Source organism: Salvia hispanica, chromosome 1, assembly GCF_023119035.1.
Source record: "Salvia hispanica cultivar TCC Black 2014 chromosome 1, UniMelb_Shisp_WGS_1.0, whole genome shotgun sequence".
Lineage (NCBI taxonomy): Eukaryota > Viridiplantae > Streptophyta > Magnoliopsida > Lamiales > Lamiaceae > Salvia > Salvia hispanica.
This window is the reverse complement of record NC_062965.1, coordinates 44,562,483-44,583,766: the sequence shown is the minus strand read 5'-3', so window position 1 is coordinate 44,583,766 and position 21,284 is coordinate 44,562,483. Positions and strand designations below refer to the sequence as shown.

Sequence of the window (21,284 nt, the reverse complement as noted above, 5' to 3'; positions counted from 1 at the left end):
GACAATCAAACGTGTATAGGGGCACGATTTGAAAGGGACAACGAGACCAAGTGCAAAGGACCTGGTCGGCTTGGTTTTTATATTATGAGTATATTATGCGATCTGCACACTTTGATATCACTTTGAAAAAGTTGATTCTCTAATTTACATAAAATATAATGTGGTGTTATCTAGGTGGTTGTCACTCTAATCTAAGGGCTATAGGTCTTAGTTTTGATATAAGAATAGTTATTTTTTTCCAGAAAACTATGTACATATACATATTGTAATAAATTATTGTAATGAAGGAAGATTGAGAAGAATTTATATGAACAGATTCTAGAATACCTGAGAAAAAGAAAATGTTGACTCTTAATCCTCTTATATTTTTTATAAATTTAGACAGAATATGTGTTTTCTTTCAGCTAAAGAGGATCACTGTTTATTGGTGACTTTTGTAGCTAGTACCTTAATTTCACATTCTAATTTTAGTTACAACAAATACAGGTAACTAAAAATCAAGGGAACTATAAAACGATCGATCTTTTTTCACATTTGATATTTTTGGTGATGCTAGTATAATTGAATAACAAAAGTTGCACATAACGATTCTTAGTTTTTCCTTTATTGATTTGATTATTTTTGTTTCATCGATCCCTCCCATAATATACACATGGTTCTACGTCATCTAAACTGTTAGTACGCCTTGAATCTGTATAGGATTGTGTTTCCTAATAGGAATAGGATTATGTTTCCGAATTAGGATATGATTTTATGTGTGCCTATTTATATGGGAGTATGGCACATAATTCTTGTTGGGAAAATCGCAGTGGAAATTGTAAATTAAATAAATCCACAAAAGAATCTATTTAGGAGATTATGTGGACCGATTCAATTTCATGCTTGAACATGTAGAGACATATTATTGCGCAATTAATCACATAACTTAGAATTAAATTATGTCGTTGAATACTTACAATGATGATTCTCCAAAGAATCAAAGTGGCTCGCTACTTCTCCACGTGTAGATCTTGATTCTTCAATGTGATTGCAAGACCAAAGATCTTCTAATCTATGACCCAACTCTATATCTAAATTCCTTGTTGGAGGAATCTCTTAGAAATGTAAGGATCTCGAAGGAGAAGACAAGAATGTCAAGAACACACAAGATGCAAATTTCGACTTCCCTATAGAGAGAGGGGGCCGAAAATTAGATGTGTGGAGGCTAGGGTTTCACTCTTGTGATGTGTGTATATTTGTCATGCCTCCTTCATCCCTTTATATAGAGTTTTGTGTGGGCAAGGTTAAGGATCTATGGGGTTTCGATTGGGCCTCCCTCATTAGACCTTCTTTACTAAATAAATTATAACTCATAATTCAATATAAGGCCAATGGAATATTTCTTGTGCCACTATCGAAGAAATATTGACCGCCCATCCAATCCGTGATTACAAGCGATCCGGGTAAACCTCTTTAATATATTATTTCATGTTTCTAAGACTTTCTATATCCATTGAACAATTTGTAGTCTGCCATGGACTTTAAATTAATCAATATTTGTATTTCCAAGAGTTTGTCTAGTACGAGAAGTATATTAAGATAAAATCCAAACCGGTCGGGTTTCCGAACAATAGAACTTTTCTCGAAGACCTCTTGGGGATATAGTCATTACACGCGGGCACACGATTTATTGTAATAATAAAACTGACATCATACTAGTTATCAATTACTACTGCCCAAGATATCAGGAATATTGGGTTACGCAAAACCCGCACCTACTGATAAGTCAAAGCAGCGTATGATCGAATAACGTGTGTCCTAAAATATTACAAAGATTAAGAAATATTAAATCTCCAAGACATCGTCTTACAGTAGATAGCAATAAAGACGTGTCTATTATTTAGATCCTTTCAATGCTATACCACACCAGTGTCACTAGTCATTCTCAAGGTAAAGGTGATTTTCGGACGGACATTGCAACAATTCGCGATAGGTAGCCAAAGCCTATCTAGGTTGTGAAAAAAGTTTACTTCTACAAGGTACCGGTTAGGCCACCTACTGTGATGACTTGTTCCACGACCCAACCTTCAATGTTGAAGACTTAGACTAATCTTACTTTCCGACGCTTTAATTATATAATTTAATATATAATTAAATACGATCAATACCCATTAAAGTAAAATACACAGTATGAAGAAAATATTTATTATTCTCATTAAATGAAGAGTGTTTACAATATACAAGCAATTTATCAAATTCAAAATAATCTCGAAAAATGCTTTTTAGTATATATGTTCCAACATTTTCCCACTTATAATCAAAACATGCTTTCGAATATACTACTGTCAATTTTCTTCAATTTCTCCCACTTATAGAAAAAGCAGGTCTGAGTCTTTAATGCATCTAACACCTATGCCTTCCATATGATGATTGAACGTCCCACCCGATAGGCTTTCGTGAAAGGATCAGCAAGCAAGGTTGTTTTCTGTTGCAATATAGACTACTTGTATGGCACATCTCTGTACAATCTCCCGAATGATATGATACTTACTCTCAATGTGTTTGTTTGCCTTATGGGATCGTGGTTCCTTTGAGTTTGCAACAGCTCCAGAGTTATCACAATAGACTGTGATATTCTTTGGCAAACTCTGAAACACACCCAACTCCTTTAGGAAGTTCTTGAGCCACACAACCTCTTTTGCAGCTTCAGAAACAGCCATATATTCGGCTTCCATGGTTGAGTCAGCAATGTATTTCTGCTTTGTACTCTTCCATATAAAGGCTCCACCTCCCAAGGTGAACACATAACCAAAAGTAGACTTCCACGAATCACGATCAGATTGAAAATCTGAATCCGTGTACCCCATAAGACATAGATCAGGTGCCTTATAAACTAGAACAAAATCTTTAGTCCTTTTCAGGTATTTGAGTATATTCTTTACTGCAGTCCAATGTCCTTGGCCAGGGTTCGATTGATACCTAGCGACCATGCCTACGACAAAGCATATATCAGGTTGCATACACAACATAGCATACATGACACTTCCAACTACCGAAGCATATAAAACCTTTTTCATGTCATCTTAGGACACATTTCCTTAGATAGATGAATTCCATGTCTGAAGGGAACGAAACCCTTCTTGAAATTTTCCATGCTAAAACGTTGTAGTACGGTGTCGATGTAGGACTCTTGGGATAAGCACAACATTCTTTTCTTGCGATCTCTGATCACTTTGATTCCTAAAATGTGTCCCGCATCTCCCAAGTCTTTCATCTCAAACTGGGTAGACAACCAGTTTATCATGGACGACAACATCTTGTTATTGTTTCCAATTTGTAAGATGTCATCCACGTAAAGTACCAAGAACACCACATTGCATCTTCAACTTTCTTATACACGCATCTTTCTTCTGGGCACTGATCAAAATCAAATGATTTAACAGTTTTATCGAAGCACATGTTCCATGCTCTGGATGCTTGCTTGAGTCCATAAATGGATTTCTTAAGCTTCCAGGCCATGTGCTCCATGCCCTTAACCTCATAGCCCTCGGGTTGTTTCATGTAAATGATTTCCTCAAGACTGACATGCAAGAAAGCGGTCTTGACATCCATCTGTCATACTTCCCAGTCCATGTAGGCTGCGATGGATAGGAGGATTCGGATTGATTTAAGCATAGCGATGGGCGAGAAGGTCTCATCATAATCGATGCCTTCTCTTTGGGTACCCTTTGCCACTAATCTAGCTTTAACCAATTTCACTTTCCCATCCGGACCTCGTTTTCGTTTGAATACCCACTTACTCCCAGTGGCCATGCAGCCTTCAGGTAGGGTTTCAAGGTCGTAAACGTCCTTGTCCTCCATTGATTGTAATTCGGAATCCATTGCCTCAATCTAGTTGAGACCATCCAAATCATCTATTGCTTCTTTGTAGTTCCAGGGGTCAGGTTCTAGATGACCGGAAACTGAGTCAGAAGACTCTCCCAGACCAATCCACCTTTCTGCTTCTTTTGAAACCCTCCCACTACGACAAGGCTCAACAATCACAGGAGTAGAAGTTGTAACACTTGGTGCAATATTTTCTTGCGGAGTTTTCTCTTGTGTAATTGGAACGTTATCATCTATCATTTCATCAAGAGTGATTACACTTCGAGGTTTTTGATTCTTTGTATACTCCTCATATCTTGAGATGTTCTAGGTTAGACTTGCGTCCAGTCCATAACTCATAAGGTATCTTAAGCGCTGCCTTTGTAGATAAGTTATTTTGGGTATAACACGTTGTTTCTAGCGCAAAGCCCCAAAGGAATTTTGGTAACTGAGCATAACACATCATAGATCAAACCATTTGAAAAAATGTTCGATTCTTCCTTTCCGCCACCCCATTCTGTTGAGGTGTGCTAGGGGGAGTCAGTTGGGATTCAATCCCAGCTTCCACTAAGTAGCCCAAAAATTCATCACTAAGGTACTCGCCTCCTCGATCAGATCATAAGGCTTCTATAGTCTCACTATGATACGTTTCTGCAAATGCCTTGAACTCTTTGAATTTCTCAAAGGATTCTGATTTGCGTTGCATCAAATAGACTTGGGCTAATTTTGAGCGATAATCAATAAAGGTGATGAAATATGCATAGCTTCCCCTAGCTTGAATTTGGAATGAACCACACACGTCTGAGTGAATGAGATATAGTACTTTCTTGGCTCTATTTCCTATTATCTTAAAAGATCTTTTGGTCATCTTGCCTACCGAGCAGGATTCGTAAGTTGGAGAAGGGTCCATGTTTAGTCCCTCAATTGAGCCAAGGCTCGCCAACTTTTGGATCCTTCTCGGATTGACAGGACCAAGCCTTAGATGCCATAAGTACATATCATTCACATCGTGTGGAAAAGTCTTTCTCTTGCGAGAAACTGATATGTTATTCGACTCAACAAGATCATGCGTAGAGCGTATAGTATACAAGTTATTATCCATGATACCTTGACAGATAAAATAATCATCTCTCCTTATAATGCAAGCATCAATGAAAGAAATAGAATATCCGTCAAAAACCAGTTTAGGAATCAAAATCGGGTTTCTTCTAAACGAAGGTATCAATAAAACATTGTTTAATACCAAAACTCTACTACTAGAAAAAGCGAATATAAACAGCTCCTACTGCAACGCTCCCACTCTAGTAGCATCCCCCAGATGGACAGTGATCTCTCCTTCACTTAGTTTCCTTGATTCCTGCAATAAAGCGGGATCGAAACATACATGATCAGTTGCTCCCGTATCTACTACCCATTAATGGGTAGAAACAGTTGCTAAGTGAGTTTCAAGAACATGAGCTTGATGTTTACCTTGACCATTTGGACCTTTACCCTTTTTGGGACAATCAAGCTTCCAATGTTCCTTTTCACCACGCTTGAAACACTTGCCAGTTTTCTTTCCCTTCACCTTTTTCTTGCCCTTCTTTTGCCTTCAACCCTTTGGCGACCTGATTCGCCTTCCCATCCGTTCTTGGTCTATTGACCTTGAAACCGGAGGAGCAGTCAACTAGCATAGCTTGCTTAGCTTGAGCATAAATGCTTTCAGGGTTCTGAAGCTCAGTTAGAAGCTCAACCAAGTTGAGGTCTTGCTTAGTCATCTCATAGTTGACTTTGAACTGTTGAAAACTTGCCGGCAGACTTTGGAGTATTATGTCCACTTGGGAATCTGAATCAATTAATCCTCCCAACACCTCAATTTGATTGAGGTGGAGCATCATCTCAAGGACATGGTCCCTGACTGGTGTGCCCTCCTTCATAGTTTATTCATGAGACTCCTGATCGTCAGTGACCTAGCGGATCGACTTTGAGTCCCAAAGAGGGATTGAAGGTTCTCCATGATCTCATAAGCAAACTGATAGGAATGATGCTGATGTTGAAGCACATTTGACATAGAAGCCAAAATGTAACACTTCGTCATCTCATTTCCTTTCATCCATTTCTTATGCACGGCCTTTTCCTCATCCGTGGCATTTTCAGCAGGTAAAATGGGACAATCGGTGTCGAGTATAAACTTATAATCATCAGCGATGAGAACAATGTTCAAATTACGTTTCCAGTCTACATAATTTGGCCCCTCAAGTTTGTTTTCTTTCAAAATCAAAGATAATGGATTAAGAGACATAATTGATATTGACCTAGAAAAGTAAAAGGTATTCATCACACAACCATACATGATAAAAGAATGTAAAAACCATAAAACATTCGAGAATCACATATGTTATTAAAACACTAAATAAACAAGCACCAAAAGATGTCATGGATTATTTAGATTTTAAAATATTTTTCTTGGTCACAATATTGATAGATAGTCCAGAGACCATAAGAATGGCATGGATGCCTAATATTGCCTAAGCAAGTACCATAATTTTAGTCCTCAAGAATCTTATCTTGCTTTGAATACTCCTCTAAAGAAAGGTTGCACACCACTCAACAAGATTCTAAGACAAGGGTTAACATCTTTTAAACAATGCTCACTTCTTGATAATATTGCTCCCACTGGACACGATATTATTTCATAAATATGCCTTTCATTTAAAAGAACCATTTTAGTTGTTCAAATATCCGCGAAATCTGTAAACATCACTGACAACACAACTCCTCTAAAGAAAGGTCGAGATGTTGTCTAATTTACGTCACATTTGAAAACCATCTATGGAGACCATATACAACATGATTGTTCGTAATTATCACTTAGTCATTTTTAATTAAAATGGTTTTCATTTGATTATCACGCAAGCAAATAATTATTTAACTCACATAAGATGTAAATCAAATAGGCAAATAAATTTGCACACTTTGTCACATCACACATAACCAAATAAATTCTTTGATTTTAAACCACTTAGTGTCTAAAACCAAATAATTAAAAGAAATCACAATTTATCCTTTCCATGAACCATGGTACTCCGGATAAAAAAGATCAAATAAAATAAATACCCCATTTGACTTAATCAAATATTTAGGGCATAGAAATTAGGTCAAGACCACATTGGGCCGTGCTTATTAATCGAGTCATCTAAAACCCTAATTAGGGTTTTTCCCCAAAATAAAAGAAACTAGCCACCGCCGTCTTCACCGGGATCCGTGCTGCCGTCTTCATCGGGACTGCACATCTGCCGCCGAGTGCCGCCAGCCGCCCAGCCACCTCGATCTGCGTGCGGCTGAACCCTACTAGGGTTTCAGTCGCCGCCAAGGCTGCCCTAGCCGCTGACCTGCACAGTCGTCAGTCCGTGCCACCGCCCCTGCCCAGACGCTGCCGACTCCGTCAGCCTGGAGCCGCCACCACGGTGCTGCAGCCGCTACTTCATGAAGCAGCCGCTGCCACTGCCTTGACTCCATTCGTCGCCGCCTCCTGCCTCCGACCAGATCTGCCAGCGGTCGAGCTCGCTAGGGTTTCGGCGGCCGCCTAGGTCTCCTCCGTTAGATTTGTTCTTCGTCTTGTTTGCTCCATTGTATTACATTTCTTTGTATTCTAACTATTACATTTGTTTACAAAAGAAAATACAAGGAAAAACAAAAACCTTAATCTACCACGATCAACCCCCGTGGGTTTACAATAAAACGAAGAACAACAAGATTCAACAATCACGCAATATTGCAAGCATGAAAACATTTTTCTTCTAACCTATGACCCAACTCTAGATCTAAATTCCTTGTGGGAGGAATCTCTTAGAAATGTAGGGATCTCGAAGGAGAAGACAAGAATGCTAAGAACACACAAGATGCAAATTTCGACTTCCCTATAAAGAGAGGGGGCTGAAAATTAGATGTGTGGAGGCTAGGGTTTCACTCTTGTGATGTGTGTATATTTGTCATGCCTCTTTCATCCCTTTATATAGAGTTTTGCGTGGGCAAGGTTAAGGATCTATGGGGTTTGGATTGGGCCTCCCTCATTGAACCTTCTTTACTAAATAAATTATAACCCATAATTTAATATAAGGCCAATGGAATTTTTCTTGTGCCACTATCAAAGAAATATTGACCGCCCATGTCACGGCCGCCCTTTCTAGGTTAATAAATGCGGGAGGTCGCGACCAATGGTACTTTAAGAAGGGAGAATTTTCTAGGGTTTCAATAATGAATTTGACAAAGATAATTAATATTCAAATGTCGAGGGAAAAATCAAAGTAAATGCTTATGTTTTAAACCTAGGTTAACAATTGTCATCATTTATAATTCAAGAGTAAAAGGGTTCAAAACATAGTTGTGAAAAATAGTATTATATCAGCGGAAGCATTCAAGAGTAAGAGTGACGCCGTGTATGAAGACACGACGACCCTCGAGTTCAAAATAAAATCCAACAATAATTCAGGTTCGACTCAACACCACCTCAAGCTCGTCGCCGCTCAACCTGCACATAGGGAAAACACATGCATGGCTGAGTACTATAACATACTCAGTGGACTCATGCCGAAAACAAGTTATCAAAAATATTTATATTTATCATGCCATTGTTAGGTAACCATCGGGGTTTTAGCTTTTGAAAGGCCCGAGGCACCAAAATATTCCATTGTTCAAAATCACGACGGCACAGTCATTTTCCCACAGACGTTTACCATATCTGCTCATACATGACTTGGAATGTGGCCACAAACCAAGTCACTAGACCGGCCAACCCGTACGCTGACACACGGTCTACCATAGGTGTACATTAATCCAAGTAGGGTTTGCGGCCCTACAAGGACCGGAATTCGATTTAAATAATAAATGGCAAAGCCATTTCAGATTAGCACGTTAAAATAAAGTACGGCATGATAAACAGTTTCGCATTTTATTCCCATCCATAAAATAGTTAGGACATTGTCCTTATTTAAAAAAAGAGAGCCCACCTCGACTGCTTAATCCGAAATTATATTCTTTCCATTGCGATCACGACGCACTTGCAAAATATCACCTTTGGAATTTAAATAGCATATAAATCAACACAATGAATCAATTAATTAAATAAGATACATGGATTCGAAGGCTTCAATTATTTTTATCGGTAAACTTATATTTTTTTCCTATTAGAAACTTGGTTATTTCGATTATTTCCGGCCGCATTAAGAATTAAACAAATCAACCCACTAGATAAATATGTTACACATACTCCCAAGCCCAAAACAATTAGCCACTGACCCCAAAGAGAGAAAAAGAAAAGAATTAGTACTCCCATTTTAAAAATGCGTACACCATCCCCTTCCATTTTAACTTATTCATCAAAAAGAGTAGAACAATTAAGAGTCGAAATACTCCCTTTTCTTTTCAAAACACATGTAGCACATCACATTTCATTTTATATCAAGCACCTACAATATTAATCAAGAATTCAAAAACTCCCATTCCAACAGAAAAGCCGTCGGCTCTCTCTCTCTCTCTCTCAATTTCGTCCAAAGAACACACCTAATCCATCTCTCTCTCCCTCGATTTCTCTCACAAGAAGAACAAAACAAGATCCCAAAAATTTGCCGCTGCAGGATCGATGCTGCAGTGTCCGTGTTCGCCCGCTCCGTTGCCGTTAAGGCATAGTCCAGACCGAGCAGCTGCTGGCCGGCTCGCACCCACCGCAGTCGTCGCTCGGCGCCGCAGCAGCCGCTGCGTAGCCGCTCTGGCAGCCCCGATTAACCCGCAGATAAATTCCAAATTAGATTTCGTGATTTAAAGTTCGATTCTTCTCAGTTTGCTTCGATTCATTCGATTAGCTTCGGTTACTTGTTTCATGAGATGCACAAGTATGAAATTGGATTTGGGTGGAAATAGGAGTATGTATACCTTCAACGACAGATTTCGGTGAAAAAAAGCGGTAGTCCGTCTCTAGATCTCGGTTCTCGGTTTCGTGAATTTGACTGGATTGAAGAAAGTAGGTAGGAACTTGTTCTTGCAGGAAGCTTGAGTTTGATTGTGATCTTTGTCGTGGGATTGTAGATTGTGTAGAAACAAAGATGGATAAATTTAGCAAGGTCGTATAATCAATTGAAGAGATAAACCATGAGGATTAGTGAGAGAGGTTGCAATCGGGTTTTACCTCCTAGAATCGAGACCACAGTGAGGGAGAACGGTATGAACTTAGGTGCAAGCGGCTGATGAAGAAAACTGTTTTACTTCCTCCTCCTTCCTTGCTCCGTCCAAGAATTTGCTTGAGGGATGATAGAGATTGTTTGTATTGCAGAATGGTAGTATGTGTGAAAGTGAGGCGGTAAAAAAAGGGTGACAATTAGGGTTGTGATATAACGTGTATTGGAAGTAATTTTTGGTGACTGATTCTCCAAATAAATGAAATTTAAGGATATGAAGGTTATTTTTGGAATATGATTTGCAGATTATGGGGGAGTAAAACACGGCAGATTGAAGAGGATGATTGGAAATCATTTAGTGTAGTATATTAAATTCAAGTTAGTCTGGGCTCAATACCCTTTGTATTTTTATTCAAATTGTGTGGCCCACAATTTATTTTTCGCAAAATTGGACTTGTGTTATTTATTTAATTTATCGTACCCAACATCCAATTGAGTCCAATAAATATTCCTCAAGGAAATGAATTATTTAAATTTTTAATTTGTGATTACACCATCACCAATTCGAGCAATTAAATTCACCAAGTACCCGTTGTTCAAAAGCCACATCACGTAATCAATGAAGTCGACTCGGTCTACGCACAATCAGAACCCTAAATCCAATTAGGTCACAAAAATATCAAATAATCATTCCATTTGTCATTTAATCCACAAACTTCAAGACATTAAAAACATTAAATACAAAAAATTTACTGTTCAAAAATTAGGGTTCAAAAAGTGGGGCGTTACAGCCCATCCAATCCTTGATTACAAGCAATCCGGGTTAACCTCTTTAATATATTATTTCTCGTGTCTAAGACTTTCTATATCCTTTGATTAATTTGTAGTCTGCTATGGACTTTAAATTAATCAATATCTTTTATTTCCAAGAGTTTGTCTAATACGAGAAGTATATTAAGATAAAATCCAAACCGGCCGGGTTTCCGAACAATAGAATTTTTCTCGACTTAGACTAATCCTACTTTCCAGCGCTTTAATTATATAATATAATATATAATTAAATACGGTCAATACCCATTAAAGTAAAATACACAATATGAAGAAAATATTTATTATTCTCATTAAATGAAGAGTGTTTACAATATACAAGCAATTTATCAAATTCAAAATAAACTCGAAAAATGCTTTTTAGTATATATGTTCCAACAATTTTGTTATCTGACAGATCCAATCTATAGCCATAATATGAAAACACTCTGAATACAATTTTTTCTCTGTTTCCTGCCCGTGGAGGTAACCAACAACGTTTGTGAACCACGTAAATTCTGTGTCTATTTACGTTCTTTTGTTTCTCGATTCACAATTGCTCTATTTGTGAAAACAAACTGATATCAGAGCCAGGTTAGGTGGCTATGGGTCAGGCTATGACCCAAGTTTGTGTCGACTGCGTTTGTCCCGATTGATGGAACCGGCAGCGGAAGTGGTGTTGAACTTGATTATCATAATTTACAATTATTAATCACATCAATAAATCACATAATAATCAGATCTATTTAGCAGATTATTTAGACAAAATCTATTCGCGTAATTATCACTTGTATCATGCTCATAACTTGAATTAATCATGCTTTAAGAATATTGAAACCTAAAACATCTTTTCTACGGAGCAGAAAAATACCTAATTCATTCTCCAAAGAAATGAAGATGGCTAGCTCCTTCTCCACGTGATGCTTTGAATACTAGACCACAAATCTTCTCTCTGGTTCCCGAACTGTATTCCAATATCAGTGTGGGCTGATCTTACTAGAATACTAGGACTTAAATAAAGAAGACAGAATAAATCCTTTTGGGAATAGGAGTAGAATTCGAAAATTCCTACAGCTGGGGAGGCTGAAATTTTCAAAAATTACAAATAATGAAATTGTATTATTTCTGTCTCCTTTATTCTCCTATTTATATTAAGTTCCTTTTGGGCCCAGTAGGGATCTATGGAAGGTTTTGGATATGGGCTCATCCAATTTACTTTTTACTAATTAAATTGAACCCACAATTTAATATAAGTTATAATTGGAATATTACGAGCAGCCACTACAGAAGTAATATTGAACTCTCTCCATCCAAATCCGAAATTACAAGTAATCTGGGTTTCTGTTTAACTTTCATTTCCCGCGCTTAAGATTAAAATGTCTATTAATTAATTAATGGCTGCTATTGACTTAATTAATTAACTTCTTATTAATTCCAAGAGTGGACTTAGCATGAAACGCTTATTTATTATTCATAGAGTAATTAAATTCTAACTAGCTAGGTTCCGAATAATAAAACCTTATTTCGCGCTCCTCTTGAGGACATTATCAAACGAGACTCACTCGCGCACGATTCAATATAATAGCAATCCTAGCACCGCTAGATATTGATCACCACTACCCAATATATCGGGAGAATTGGGTTACGAAAAACCCGCACCATTTGATAAGTCAAAGTAATGTATAATCAATACCGTATGATCAATGATAACCTACATTGATTAAGAAACAAATATTTATCAAGACCTCGCCTTTCAGTAGATAGCCTAAGGACAAGTCTTGCTGTTAGATCCGTTCAGTGCTATACCACACCAATGTCATCTTATTTCAAGTAAGGCTTAGAAATATGCGGACTGACATTGCAACCTTTCTCGATGGATAGTCAAATTCCATCTAGGTTGTGAAATTCATCTTTTTCTTTGTTTAGAACTGACCGTGTTACCTTAAAGTGGACGACGCCCACAACCGGTCTACTAAAACAAAGATTTAGACTTTGTTAAATTAACTTATACATTTAAACATGCATTAACATCCATTAAATGTAAAACATAACAACATTATGACAAAAATAATCTGTTTTATTCATTGGAAAATAAAATAAGAGTTTTACAGTATTCAATCACTCGTAACGTGATTTCTAGTATACAAACTCTAACACCGATGTGATCTGGTTTGAGGGGGAGGTTTGTTATGTACAAACTCCATCCCACATCGGGAGTCTGAAGAAAGTTGGAAAGTGTATATAATTCATGTCCAACCCCAATTAGTTTGAGGCATTTTGGGAGTGACCCAAAAACAAATCCGTGCGGGCTTGACCCAAAGCGGACAATATTAAACGTTTATTGCAGTTGACGATCCTGACAAATTATCACAGCCTGGTTTTCGGACAAGGGTTTTGAATTCCTTTGCTAGGGTTTTCTGGTAAATCGAAGATGTCTGCTCTGAACGTGAAGGTCGACAAATTTGGGAGAAGTTTCTTCGTCTGGCATTGTAATGATGCATTTGCAAGGTGAATTCAGTTTATGGCAAATCTGAGGCAAGGCATCTGGCATTGTAATGATGCTTCTGCAAGGGAGAATTCAAGTCAAGGTGGAGATTTGTTAGTATGTCTTTAATCTGTATAGGATTGTGTTTCCTAATTGGAATAGGATTATGTTTCCGTATTAGTATAGGATTTTATGTGTGCCTATTTATATGGGAGTAGGGCACATAATTCTGTGATCTGACAGATCTAATCTGTAGTCATAATCTAAAAACACTCTAAATACAATTTGTTCTCCGTTTCCTGCCCGTGGAGGTAACCAACAATGTTGGTGAACCACGTAAATTCTGTGTCTATATATTTACGTTCTTTTGTTTCTCGATTCACAATTGTCCTATTTGTCATAACATAAACTGTCAACAAATAGTGTGTAGTGAGCCGACACAGAAATCATCACTTATAAGGACTATTTCATAAAAAATATTATTTAAACTATATTCTGCTGGCGTTTGGTGCCCCTTGCACAACTGAAGATATGCATAAACAAATAAATCAGATCCACAGATCTATTTGACCGATTATGGGATTAATTATCTACATGTTAGACAATCAAAATTGCATACAAGAACGCAAATAATTCATGTAAAAATAAATAAAACCTAAAACATGAATTTCCTACGGGTTAGAATTACCGATCTGATTCTCCAAAGAATCGACGATTGCTTGCGCATTCTCCACGTGATGTTCTTCGTACTCAACCACGAATCTTCTAATTTGTATCCCGAACTCAGAATCTGACCTTTGGGTGGGCAAAGCTTGTCAGAATCAAAATGACTCGACTAGAAAAGAAAACAGAATATTAGTTTTCTCAAAAACCAATTTTTCGTCCACTTCCATAGAGGAGCACGAAAATTATCATTAATTATTGATTTAATCTTCTTTCTAATCCCCTTTTATATTGAGTTATGATGAGCCAAATTAGAGATCCATGGAGGTCGGACTTGGGCCAAACCTGTTGGACTTTTACTAATTAAATTGAGCCTCAATTTAATTCAATTCCAATAGAATATTATTATCATCCACTATAGTATAATAATATTGACTGTCCGTCCAATCCCAAATTTTGAGTAATCCGGGCTTTACCTCTTTAATTTATTATCTCCCGTGTTTAAGATATAAATATCCATTAATTAATTTAGGTCTGCTATTTGACTTTAATTAATTAATATCTTTTTCCAAGAGTTGTCTAGTTCAAAATCTTTATTTATTATTGTTGACTCCAACCGGCCGGGTTTCTGAATAATAAAACCTTTTTTCAAACACCTTTTGAGGATATTATCAAACTGGACTCACCCAGCACACGATTCATTGCAATAACAATACTAGCACCTCTAGACATTGATCACCACTACCCAAGATATCAGGATTATTGGATTGCGAAAAATTCGCATCATTTGATAAATCAAAGTAATGCATAATCAATATCATATGTTCAATGTCATATCAACAATGATTAAGAAATAACAATCACCGAGACCTCGTCTTTCAGTAAATAGCAAGAAAGACTTATCTCAACTATTAGATCCTGCAGTGCTATACCAAACCAGTGTCGTTTATTTCCTAAGGTAAGGAAACATGTCAAAGCCTATCTAGGTTGTGAAATTCTATTTCTCTTCTACAAAGGAACGATTGCGTCACCTTCTGTGAACGTCGTTCACGACCAGTCTACTATGTAGAAGAATTAGACTTATTTGCTTCTTATACATTTAAATGTTTGAGAAACATCTTATAAATGCACAAGCAAATATCAATTCGATAAAATTACTTCTTCTCGCCTTGGGTTAAAAGTGGATTGTAGAATTTATTGTATACAAGCAATTTTATCCGTGCAACATGCTCGAAATATGCTTTTCAGTATACCGATCCTAACATATTTATGTATAATTTAGCTCATGGATATAAATTACAAAAATCTACAAAGAAAATATATATATAAAAAATCATGTTTATTAAGGGCTTAAGCTAGTCCATTCCTTTGTGTGTCTGCCCATACTGGTAGCTTTTGCTAAAATTTGCTGGTATAACAACAAATCATTTAATTGACATTATATATGAAAGTCCCCTTAAATAAAATATTTCAAAACAATGCAATCTTCTGGATAGAAGAATTTGGAGACTGGGAATTAATTAGATCGGATGATATACATGGATTACTCAACATGTTAAATTTTAAGCGTACAAAGTAATATGCCTAGCCTGGTAACACCAAAAACCGATTCAGAATAAGTGTACTAGAGAATTTTCAACTCCAATAGTAATATACTTAATGAGTGGAGACCACATTTTATTTGAAATATCATACATGCTCTTATCATTAATCATCCAATACCAGCACAATTTGAAAAACGTCACAACTCGTGGTGGGACCAATAACCAATTAGAATTTTCAAAGCAAAGAAAATCAGTTTTAAGGAAAAGTTGGCATTTGAAAAATATTGCAATACTACATCAAGTCATCAACTAGTAGTACGTAGAAAAAATGACTCAGCCATGCTAAAGAATATGTCTCGTTTTACGGCATTCCATCATTCAAATTATTTTCCCCTATAAATTGAGCAAATTAAAAATCTGTTCAATCATCATTCCAAACTTGTTGGCAACACTCAACATCATATACACATACATAACACGATGAAGATTTCAATCAACCATTATTATTATTTTGCAACCCTGTACTCTTGATTGTGCCATCCGAGGCACAACTATCTTCGACGTTCTATGACAGTACATGCCCCGATGCGCTAAGTACAATCCGGACTTCCATTAGGCAGGCCGTGACTGACGAGCAGAGGATGGCCGCCTCCCTTGTTCGCCTCCACTTCCATGATTGCTTCGTTCAGGTACTATATACATACACCTCATTCGTCTAATATTCTTTCTTATAAAAAATTATTTTCCATAAAAATTAATTACAACTATTATGATTAACCCTCGTATTTTGGTAAATAATTAGGGGTGTGATGCATCAGTCCTATTGGATGATACCACTGGAGAAAAAGCTGCATTGCAGAATGGAGATGTTAGAGGTTTCACGGTGGTGGAAGACGCGAAGCAGGTGGTAGTATGTCCCGGGGTGGTGTCGTGTGCGGACGTGCTGGCAGTGGCGGCGCATGATGCAACGGTGGCTGTTTGAGGGCAATCGTGGACAGTGAATCTAGGGAGGAGGGATTCCTCCGCCGCCGCCACTAGAGCGCTTGCTGAAAACGATCTTCCTAGGCCCACCGATCCTATTTCAACCTTCATATCCAACTTTGCAAACAAAAACTTAAACGTGAGGGATTTGGTTGCTTTGTCAGGTAAAAGTTTTGGGTTTTGATATTTACAATTTCAACATTTAATTTATAGTTGATTAATTGGAACGGAAATTTTGACAGGGTGAGCAAGCGCGATGCGTGACAATCCGGGACCGGATCTACGATAACACGAGCATCGACCCGGACTTCGTGATCTCGCTGCGGCGCGTCTGCCCTCAAACCGACGGCGACGGCAACCTGGCGCCGTTGGATGGGGTAACTCCAACCGTCTTCGATAATAATTACTTTAGGAATCTGCAGAATGAGAGAGGTCTACACACACTACACATATTTCACACACTACACACATTTCACACACTACACGCACTACACACATTTCACACACTACATGCACTAGACACATTTCACAAACTACACACAATAAACGCACTACACACGCTACACACACTTCACACATACTACACACATTTCACACAGTTCACGCACTGCACACAGTTCACACACTACACATATTTCACACACTACACACATTGCACACATTTCACACATCAAGCACCGATTTTTGGATTTTTTTTTTCAATTTTTGGATTGTTCTTTTCGATTGGAACCTGACCGAATCGTAAAACTGATATTTGCCAAAAGTTTATACTGAACTGAACCAAAAAATAAAATACTGAACCAAATTTAAAATTCAGTTTGTGAATGGGGCGTATGCTGTAACATCTCGGAATTTAGAACCCTAACTTTAGAGCCCTAGAATTTATTAGTGATGACGTGGAGTCGTGAATGCATTTATTGCATGTGATGCTATGGCCGAGTTGAGTCTAGGGTTTGCGTTGAAAGTTTGAAAAGTCAAACTTATTGATTTTATGATGTGGCATGTGATTTATTAATTATGAGATTTATATGGTAAATTAATTGTTTAAGGGTGAGTGAGAATATTAGGGAAAATTTCCATAAATACTTGCCACCCAAATTCTTGTGTTTTCGACCCCCTTAAATTTTTGAAGAAGAAATTCTATTTTTTCGGATTTAATTTAATTCTTGGGATATTTATCCAAATTAAATCCAAGACCCAATTATTCCTTATCTCTAGAGAAAATCGAAAACCCCCTTTTATTTATTAGTGATTTTCGAAAATCTCTATATTTGGGAAGGAAAGAATTATTTTATTTTATTTGACTCCTTACTTGATTTCCTTCCACACCTAGAATTTAATTATTCTACTAAATCTTTCCATACTTCAAGAGATCTTGCCTTACCTTATTCTAGGCAATATTAAAAATCCATGCCTTATTTAAATAGGCATGAGGACGCCTATTTCCATCCCAAGTTGGGAGAATCCTTATATTTATTTTGCTCCGTGATATTTTATTCTACTCCGTAAAATATACCAAAACAAAGCCTTGGCTATTTTGGAAGCCTAATTTTCGAAAATCATGAGATTTTGCCCTAGGATCTATTTTTGTTAATTCTTCTTCCCTACTTCACAATATTATTTTATTTATTGTGTAGAATAAAATCTTACCAAATATTCTATTCTAATTACCTAAAGATCTTGTTGAGCACTATAAATAAGAGAAGACCCCAACCCTAGACCCCAAATTTTCGTCCCCCACCATTCCTCAATATCTCAAATTTTCTTCTTCCACACACCAATATTTTGTCATCCTTTGAGAAGAATTTAGAGTTTGAACGCCAAGATTCTTGAAGAACCAAGTCTCTACTTTGTTTCTACCGATTGTTTTTCTCTAAAAAGGTATTTTGTTTATGAGTTCTTCTTTTTATTCTTCTTCTCCTTTTTTTCTTTTTCTAACCGATTAATCGGTATTCTTGAACCCTCATGCATCTTGGTTGAGTGAAAGAGGGATAAAAGGGATGTGGAATATGTTCATGTGTGTGTGTGGCCTGTGTGTGTGTGGTGTGTGTGTGTGTATGTCGTGTATGTGTGTGTGTTGTTGTGTTGTGTAGTGTGTGTTTGATGGCTAAATAATCTTGTGAGATAAGCATGATCTTGATTAATTAGTAATGATAAGATAAACCAATGGAAAAGGGAAAAGAAATATTGAGACATGCATGAGTAAGAGTAGTATTGAACCTAATTTTTGATATGTGCCTATGTGATTAAAAGGTGAAACTTTGGTTGCGAAGCCGGATAACGGAAAAGCGAAACTACTTGAAAACTAAGCAGTCGAGGTGGGCTTTACTCTAAAAACTCTCTTTTATTTTATCAAAATGTTGTTTGGTGTTATAAGGGTGGTTTAACTGTTATGCCATGCCTATGTTTGTTTTAATGTGATATTGGATATGCTTATACGAATTCGGGTCTGAGTATGGGCCGCAAGCCCTACCAGGCTGTGTACACGATGGGATCGGGAGCCGTCCTTGCTAGTCGGCCGATCTCGTGGGCGAAAAGTGTGGCCACACTTTCGTCGCACCATGGAATGTTATGATTGTTATTTTGATGAGAAAATTGGGGATTATTTTGACTGGCCAGTCTATGAAAATATATTTTGTGATACTCGTGATATTTCTTTTATAACTGCTTAAAACTCGAGTTCACTTGGTAAGGGTGGCATAACTTATAAAACGTTTTGGCAATGAGCTCACTGAGTATTTCAAAATACTCAGCCCTGCATGTGTTTTCCTTATGTGCAGGTTGAACGATGGCGAGTGGTGGCGGGTGTTGAGCTTGTTAATTAATTAAGATGGTGGTTATGAACTTCAAGCATAGTTGTGTCTTCATACATAGCTATTCTTTCTCTTGGTCGTCTTTCGCTGAATTTTGATACACTTTAGAATTTGTTTTTGGAATATTGGCATCTTGCCTTCGGTTTGAGATCTTAGCCTTTTCTTGTGATTTTGTCTTGGATATTACGTCGTACTCTTCAGATGTTTGGATCGTCATTTATGATACCTTCCATCTTCTTTTAAACTTCTAGGTTAAGTTATTGTTTTAAATACTCTGATAGTTCTTTCGAATCTTTTGGTCAATACTCTTTAAATGAAACCCTAGCCTATGTTTACTTCTTTGGAGTCTGTTTGGGTAGCAGCCGCCGCATTTATTGTACCCTAGGAGGGCGGGCTGTTACAGATGGTATCAGAGCCTCAGTTTCTTTCCGCTCTGAACCCAAGAGTCTTTTCGAAAATCTAAGTTGTCCTTGTAATCTTTTATTAATAAACTGAATACGGAAGGCTCAACACCGCGATTCGTCTCGTTCAACCACGAAGAAAGAGGTACAAATTTTTCTATGGTTGAAACTTTATGCTCTTGGAAATTTTGGTTGAAAGTGTCATTTTTGTGAGAAGCATGCCATAAGTGTTGAGAATATTGTTGTGCTTGTGAAGCGATGCTTCTTAAATGATGATCCCTAGGAGCTTGGAGATATTATGAATGTGAAGCGATGCTTCTTGAATGGTGAATTGTTGAATGTTGTATGAGAACTTGTGAGAATTGTGAAATGCGAATGCGATTACATGAGATCATGTTGAAATGTTGCGATGCTTAGACTTGGACTTTGAACCTAGCATGCTTTAGCTATACGATCACAGCACTTGTACCAACAATAGAAACGTGGAATGACTAGTATAAGGCCGTTAGTGTATATGGGGATTCGACGAAACGCGAATGGAAACCGCACGAATAGTTATCTTAAGGACGAGAACCTCGGACGCGACGCTTTGAACCATCACCTTTTGACTTTTATACACTTTCGCAGCACCATTTGAGATCACACACTTTCTATTCTTTTCCACCTTTTGTGACGGTGCTGACTTGTTCCTTTTCCCCTTTTTGTAGATGGTTCAACCCTATCACGCTCTTATGCGTCACCGCTACGCCAAGAATAGGAACTTTCCGGTAGAACGCTATAGGGAGCTGGAATGGGACGGAAACCAGTTCCTCTTGAACTTCGTCACCGATTTCTACGGTCATTGGCTGGACGCTTACGCGTACGGAACTACCCATCACGAGGGAATCATGCGACTTATCCATATACTACCTTCCCCTTGGAGCGAGTGGACCACTCAAGCCTCAGTATCCTACACTTGGTTTAGCCCGCCCAAATATACGCCTCTTGGAGACTTCGCCGGCCTAATAGGAGTCTTACTTCCGGCCATGTCTGCCGCCGTTGACGGACCTCCACTCCATCCGCCAACGCAAAGGTACTCGCCAGGAGCAGCGCGTCAGATGAAGTATCGCGATGATGAGGAGCCGCACGTTGCTCGTGTTCCCCATAGAAGGACCCTTAGGATGCGCGTTTCGGCCCCTCGAAGGATCATAAGAGAGGCCGAAGAGATGCTTACTTCGATCCCTTCGCCCCTAAGCGACGAGAGGAAGGACGAGGAGATGAGATCGTTCGAGAGAGGAGAGAGTTCGAATGCGGAGAGTGTCGAAGAGTCGGGAGAACCCGAAGAGGACGAGGGCGGAGATGTCTAGTGCTCGAATAGAAATTTTGTTTTTCCTTTCCCCATGTTTTTGAATTCTAGAACTTCTGTTTATGTTGTTATTTTCTTCCGCGATTGTATCGCTCTTTTTTTCATTCGTTGTACCAAGACCTTTTGGAGATCATTTCTTTTTGGAAATTTAATGGGGAATTTGTACCTTATGGTGCAACCTTATTATGTTCTCTCTTGCACGACTAATTTCCTTACAACTATTAATGTGTGGTCTTTCTTTAGACCCTAC

The 21,284-nt window shown here is 37.9% G+C and overlaps 1 protein-coding gene, 1 long non-coding RNA gene and 1 pseudogene across 2 annotated transcripts; 1 reads left to right on the top strand and 2 right to left on the bottom strand.

The window, feature by feature from the left end:
- Positions 1-5,755: 5,755 nt before the first annotated feature.
- On the bottom strand, positions 5,756-6,124 carry LOC125197944. The gene has a single exon (XM_048096440.1). It carries the CDS (start codon positions 6,122-6,124, stop codon positions 5,756-5,758), a length of 369 nt encoding a protein of 122 aa, XP_047952397.1.
- Positions 6,125-8,040: 1,916 nt separating this feature from the next.
- LOC125211399 lies at positions 8,041-10,401 on the bottom strand. The gene is made up of 3 exons (XR_007174519.1): positions 10,007-10,401; positions 9,754-9,887; positions 8,041-8,353 (listed from the first exon to the last, which is right to left on the bottom strand). It is a non-coding gene; the product is annotated as an uncharacterized LOC125211399 (long non-coding RNA).
- Positions 10,402-13,233: 2,832 nt separating this feature from the next.
- On the top strand, positions 13,234-20,135 carry LOC125197935 (annotated as a pseudogene).
- Positions 20,136-21,284: the final 1,149 nt, after the last annotated feature.

Bases quoted from the DNA above. Each gene is read 5' to 3' on its own strand.
- LOC125197944 (XM_048096440.1), bottom strand. From the start codon at position 6,124: ATGTCTCTTAATCCATTATCTTTGATTTTGAAAGAAAACAAACTTGAG.